General features: G+C 36.7%; 1 protein-coding gene across 1 annotated transcript; it reads left to right on the top strand.

Annotated features, from left to right (window-relative positions):
- Positions 1-2,026: 2,026 nt before the first annotated feature.
- LOC149167502 (uncharacterized) lies at positions 2,027-6,214 on the top strand. The gene is made up of 2 exons (XM_089433014.1): positions 2,027-2,317; positions 4,017-6,214. The coding sequence occupies exon 2, from the start codon at positions 4,138-4,140 to the stop codon at positions 6,142-6,144; it is 2,007 nt and encodes a 668-aa protein (XP_089289140.1). The 5' UTR covers positions 2,027-2,317; positions 4,017-4,137; the 3' UTR covers positions 6,145-6,214.
- Positions 6,215-6,765: the final 551 nt, after the last annotated feature.

The following is a 6,765-nucleotide window of genomic DNA, read 5'->3' as shown; positions in this document are numbered from 1 at the left end:
ATGTCTCTTTCGTAGGAAGTCCTTGGTGTTTTTAACATTTAGGAAAATGGTCCTTTAGAGCCTTTGGATCAATGCCTCCTTTGGTGGGAACACAACATGGACATTTTTAAAATGTTATCTGTTTACATTACCTAGGGCATTTGGAAAGTTAGAAATAAATTCATTTTTGAAGGTAGACCCAAAGAAAGCTCTGGTATCCTGGTCCAAATCTTGGGTTTCTTTTCGGATTATGTTAAGCCCTGGAGGCCATTCAAAGGTTGATCATTATGTTTTCCTCCCAACTCTTTATCTGCAAATGCTAGGTTTTTGGATGGAGCTTATTAAGTTGGGGTGTGTGGTGGAGGTGCTACTATCTTCCTTCTAGGCAATATGTCCTACTATATTTGGTTGAATTTTAGTGCAAGGTCAAATACAAAAGTAGAAGCGACATCTGCTTGGGTCCTTCTATTTTTTTTTTTGTAGTTTCGTTGAACATATCCTCTTTGCATATCTATCTGGATTCAAAGTGTGTGGTGGATTGGATGTCGAGAAAGGGCCACCCGAGGGCCCTCTCTCTAAAGTATTGGATGGATCGTATCCAACATCTCAAAGGCCTCTTTCAAAACTTGACTTTCCAACACATTCTAAGAGAATGGAATCAATAGGTAGACCTACAACCCGAAAAAGCTTTGTAGGTGGAGGAAGGAAGGATCTTCTTTGAAGAACGAAGAGGTCTTCAACTATTGAGGGGATCTTTCTAGATTCCCAGTGATCTGTGACTGGTACAACTGGATCTTCCCTCTTAAATTTTCCATGAACTGTCCTTTGAATGTAAAGCTTTCGACCGTTGTTTATTTTATCGTTTGAGTTTTGTGTCCATACATAGTTTTGGGACTAAAAGTCATAGTAAATTCTGAATTTTATGTAATTTATGTCAGTACTTCTATAGTTCTTTTTGTTGTGGACGACATGCATGTCATGGTCTTGGTTGTTAAATTTTGCTTGGTCACCTCTGTGGAAGGTGCTGTTGTTTAATCCATGAGGTTTTTGGACAAAAAAAATTGTATTTGTACTCCTCCTTTTATGAATGGACGATATTTCTTTTTTGAGAAATGGCTATTATTATTTCATAATTATTTTTTAATTATTTTAATCATATTTCATAATGGCTTCATAGTGTTTCCCACATTTCATAGTAATTCTTCAATAATTTTCACCTTTAAATCTTAAACACAACACATTTTTATTTTTCCACTTAAAACAATAAAAGTTTCAAAATGTTATAGAGTTTATTTGAGAAAGTACAAACATTGTCATAAATCTTTTGCCAAATTACAATTTTAGATTAATAAAATTAATATTTTTATGCAAAAATATTTACTAATATTATAATTTTGGATTGATAAAATTAATATTTTAATGAAAAAATATACTCTCCAAACCCCTACTTAAACTATACAATTTTAATTTTTAATATATATAATTTCATACCTACTACTTTCCTCTTTCTTTATTTGACACAAAACCAATTCACAACGCATTTAAACTACAACACAAACTCTACTTTTATTATAAAAACAATAATAAAGTTTTCCATTTTGTAATTTTATTATAAAAACAATAATAAAGTTTTCCATTTTATTATAAAAACAATAATAAAGTTTTCTTTTTAAATATTTTCACCAAAATCAATTTATAATACATTTACATTATGACATGAAAATTATACATTTAGAATATGAAATCATTTTTTAAAATGATTTTTATTTTTAATTTAAAAATAATTTAAAAAATTAAGTGGATTAAAAGTATCTAACTCATTCTAATAAACACTTTAGGAAAGGGCATGGAAAAAATACCCCTTAATAAACTTTTTAATTTTTACAACACAAAAAAGGGCGAGCGAGCATTGCTAAATATATGAATGGATTTATCTAGGTTTTTGAACAATTTAGAATATAGGTAGGGTAGATGTAACAAGGATGGCACCGCCTAGGAGGGTTTCCTTTTCAAAATGCCACCACCCTTGCCACCGCCTCCCTAACGCATCTTTTTGTGTCAACTGATTTTATTTTAAGCCATTTTATTCAATAGTCCTCTCCTAGTCTTCTCTTTTTGGTTCACTTTCTATGCATTGGGGAGGGTTTGTTGCCAAACCCTTGGACCGTTCCATACGGCAATATCCCTCTCTCTGCTATTGTGTATCAAGGCCCCTATTTCCTGCTCTTCCTTCGGATCCAAGATTCGGCGCCCCAGGATTAATGCTGCGGCCTTGCTCCTTTAGCTGAAGAGACTGTTGGGGTTCATCTCTTTGCTGGCGCCATTGTTTCTCTCTCAGGTTAGTCTTCGTTCTTTCCTTTTTTTTGGTCTTATTTTCTTTAAAAGATTTCTGTTTTCTTTCATGTCCAGCGATTGCATTACCTTGAATAAATTTCAGTAGCAGTTAATGGGCATAGAGATTTATGTAGTATAGCGTTTATGGGCTGTAAATATTTAAGTTGCTCTGTCTTGTGCCTTGGGCTTTTGTGTTTTTCTTACGTATAATTTTATTCAGCTCCGTTTAGGTTAACTGTAATGTCGAGATTGTACTCAGCAACTGTCTGTTATGTTATTGAAAGATTGGTATTTGTAGTATAGGCGGCACTTCCCAGTATCTGTTATGTTATTTTAAGATGGTATTTGTAGAATAGGGGCCACTTCCCGGAATCTGTTATTTTACTCCAGATTGATTCTAGGTTAACTTCTTTTGCAGACTATGTTAAAGTAGGATTGTTTATAGGTTGCAAAGTGCCTTTTGCACAAAATAATCAGAATTGTGCAAAATTTATGCTTAGAAGAAAACCTAACAGGGCCTCTCGCAAACCACTTGAAACGCTATGCAACTTTGTACTGGCTTCTCAAAGTGGCTTCCGAGGTCCATTATGAACATAGATCCTTTCGGGTTATTTTGCATACCCTGACCGCTACAAGTGAATTCGTAATTGGGTAGACGTTGATTGAAAATTTTTAAGCACCCAGTGCGGGCCTCGCAAACCATGCTGATACTGTGGGTGCCTGCCAAACACGGAGTTAAGGTTGATCACTTAGCTTCGCCAACACATTAAAATTCCAGTTGTGGAGTTAGTTATGGCTGAGAGTATGTTATCGAGACGAACTAAATCTGACGTGATTCTGTGTTGCTTTCTTCCGTCTTGAAGCAAGGATGGTCCACTAAGAAATTACAGCTGGTTATAAATATTTATTATATTACGAATTGCAGCTGGTTATCATAATTTATTATGTTAAAAGTTGCAGATGGTTATCATAATTTATCATTATTGAATTGAGGCTTCTGTGATCCATAATAGTTGTAAGAAGAACTTCGGCGTAAATCACATGAGCGTAGACCTTTGTCAACGCGTTTCGAACCAACTAGTGTGGTTCAACTTGTCCTGACGATGAACCACACTAGTTGGTTTGAAACGCGTCCACAAAGGTCTTTCCTCATGTGATTTACGCCGAAGTTCTTCTTACAATAATATATCATATTGAAAATGTATCTATTTTAGTAGGAGATTTGGGTTAGGTTATTGCCACCGAAGGCCATTAGCATCCTGTTGTTATTAAACCCTCCGGGTACTATTGCTGGTTTGCTTCAAAATTGAGGTTTATAACTTTATTTAGTCCCAACTCCCAGTTGCTGCACATTTGTTAAATGATTTCCTTCTATGGTCTAATTTTTATGAAATATATTTTGAGCTGTAACTATTTAATTTGATAAGTCAACTTTAAGGTTGTGGTGTATTGGAGACTGAAACGGCATAACATTGAATGAGAAGTGTCAGTTTATCTACAATACGTGGGCTACAAGCTTGTCATTGTGGATGTAGAATTGTGGTGTATCCTATTATTAGAAAATTTTACATAGGCGATTCTCTTGTACATTTTCGAAACATGTTTAGAAAATTTATATGATAGGTGATATAGGCTATTCGCTTTTCCATTTCTAAATGTATTTGTTTCTGCATTGTGCCTAAAACTTGTACCTTCTGTTGCAGGTTTTGGGTTATGTTATATTCTGTCAGCGCTCTGGGAGACCGAGGTTATTAAGTTTCCATTTGCAGATTTAGGTTGCTCAATTCTCTTCCAGCTTATGTGAAGTTTGAATTGGTGAACATCATGACAATTTTAAACAATTGGCCCCTGCTTACTTATTCTGCGGAGCTTGAAGATGGGGAACCTCTTTTTGTCTCATCAAATTGTCTTCCAGTGAAGGCAGCTAGGTTGGAACCTGCTGGGCATTCATTTCATGCTGCAGCTCTTTATTTGCTGGGTTATAAGGAAGACACTGATGACGAGACTGATGATAAAAGTGAGTCTAGTGAGAAAGATAAGGGTTTTACAGCATCCTATGATTCCTATAGATTTAAAGGAAAGAAAAAGTCTGCTGATGGAAAGGAGCAACAAGATCATTATGCTTTATTAGGATTAGGCCATCTACGTTACCTTGCAACTGAAGATCAGATTCGTAAAAGCTATCGTGAAGCTGCTCTGAAATACCATCCTGATAAGCAGGCCTCTATTCTTTTAGCTGAAGAAACAGATGAAGCCAAACAGTCCAAGAAGGATGAAATAGAAAGCCATTTCAAAATTATCCAGGAGGCATATGAAGTTCTCATGGATCCGGTGAAGAGGAGGATTTATGACTCCACAGATGAATTTGATGATGAAGTACCATCCGACTGTGCTCCTCAAGATTTCTTTAAAGTGTTTGGTCCTGTTTTCATGAGGAACAGCCGATGGTCTGTGACTCAACCAATTCCCTCTCTAGGGGATGAAAATACTCCAATAAAAGAAGTAGATAAATTTTATGATTTCTGGGATAGCTTCAAGAGCTGGAGAGAATTTCCTCATGCAGATGAATTTGATCTGGAGCAGGCTGAGTCTCGAGAACATAAAAGGTGGATGGAAAGACAGAATGCAAAGCTTCAAGAAAAAGCTAAGAAGGAAGAATATGCGAGGATTCGATCATTTGTTGATAATGCTTATAAAAGGGATCCTCGCATACTGAGGAGGAAAGAAGAGGAGAAGGCAGAAAAATTGAGAAAGAAAGAAGAAAAATTGCAGGCAAGACGAATGAAAGAAGAAGCAGCTGCAAGAATTGCAGAAGAGGAAAGGCTCAGGAAAGAAGAGGAGGAAAAAAGAGCAGCAGAAGCAGCCTTAGCTCAAAAGAAGTCAAAAGAAAAAGAAAAGAAACTGTTGCGAAAAGAAAGGTCCAGGTTGCGTACTGCAGCTGCTTCAGTTGTCTCCAAGAAACTTCTTGGTATTGTTGAAGACGATGTTGAGAAGTTATGCACCTCCTTGGAAATAGACAGGTTAAGAATTCTTTGTGAACAATTGGGGCAGAAAGGAGAACTTGAACAAGCTGAACTATTGAGGGATGCATTATCTGGTGATCCTGATGGGGCCAAGTCAATAGAGAAAACTGTTTCACAGAATGATACTGCACAGGGGCAGACCACTAGTCAAGGGCCAGAAGGGCATGGTAAGACAGAAAGCCTGCTCAAAAGTTATGAGAAGAAAGAAAGGCGCTGGAGTAAAGAGGAGATTGACTTGTTGCGTAAAGGAGTGCAGAAGTATCCCAAGGGAACCTCACAAAGATGGGAAGTAATTGCCAATTATATTGGTACTGGGAGGACAGTGGAAGAGATTTTGAAGGCTATAAAGACTGTTCTTTTGCAGAAGCCTGATACTGCAAATTCATTTGATTCTTTCCTTGAAACAAGGAAGGCTGCAAATCCAATTACGTCACCTTTGTCAACTAGAGACGAAGTCGGAGACAGCCCTACAAATGGGTGTGTCCCTAGTACAGTTGTTGGGGAGAAAGCAAAAGGTGTATCTGAGCAGCAAGCGAGTGGTGGGAGCAATCAGAGTGCTGATGGAAAAGGGTCATCTGGTGGAGGTGTCCGGTCAGTTACAAATGGATCAGTGGCAGGCAATGACCAAGATGCCTGGTCTGCTGTCCAAGAAAGAGCTCTTATTCAGGCGCTAAAGACATTTCCCAAGGAAACACCTCAGAGATGGGAAAGAGTTGCAACTGCAGTGCCTGGCAAGAGCAAGGTTCAGTGCATGAGAAAGTTTGCTGAGATGAAGGAAAATTTTAGGAGCAAGAAGAGTTCTGATTAGGCATAATAGGTATACCCTAGATTAGAAGTAAAGGTTGAAGAAGCTGTAGTGGTTGCAGTCCACTTAAAGAGATGCTTCTGCAGATTCACAAAATTTAATTGTTTTAGAAATTTGGCGCCTGTCTTTTGTGAGTAATATTGCCACAGGCTATATCTCTGCTTATATAATTTTTGTTTAAATATTTTTTCCAAAGAGAAAATTCATTGGATAATTAGTCCAAGCCACCAAACAGCTGTTTTCAGTATTTCTGTCAGATTTTGAACTATATATTATTGATTAAATCAAATAATGAGATATAAGACCTTATGAGACTAATAAAAACTAGTAACATAATGACTGGCTGGTAAGTTACACCCCATTGAAATCTTGGTTTATAGAGCTGTGTTTTTAAAACGAATGCATTTCATCTATGAAATTGAACAGCTTCTGACAAAAGTAGTTGTGACCACAGCGTTCTCTTCTTAAAATAATGCAAATAAGAAATTACATTTGAAGCTGTACCATACAAATGAATTTGCTTCTGGTAATCGAACTTATAATGCTTTAAAGTACTTGTTCTAAGAAGTGGAGTTTTTGATTGCATGTGTTTATTCAATTTGTAGGCTGCATTGCCTGTTAAAA

This window comes from Pinus tabuliformis, chromosome 5_1 (genome assembly GCF_031772625.1).
Source record: "Pinus tabuliformis cultivar Carrire ecotype Pingquan chromosome 5_1, CPIR1, whole genome shotgun sequence".
Taxonomy (NCBI): Eukaryota; Viridiplantae; Streptophyta; class Pinopsida; order Pinales; family Pinaceae; genus Pinus; species Pinus tabuliformis.
Note: the sequence above shows the minus strand (reverse complement) of the source record. Positions and strands in the feature narration are given on the sequence as shown.

What these genes read in the sequence shown, in the direction of transcription:
- LOC149167502 (XM_089433014.1), top strand. Translation starts at nt 4,138, where the DNA reads ATGACAATTTTAAACAATTGGCCCCTGCTTACTTATTCTGCGGAGCTT.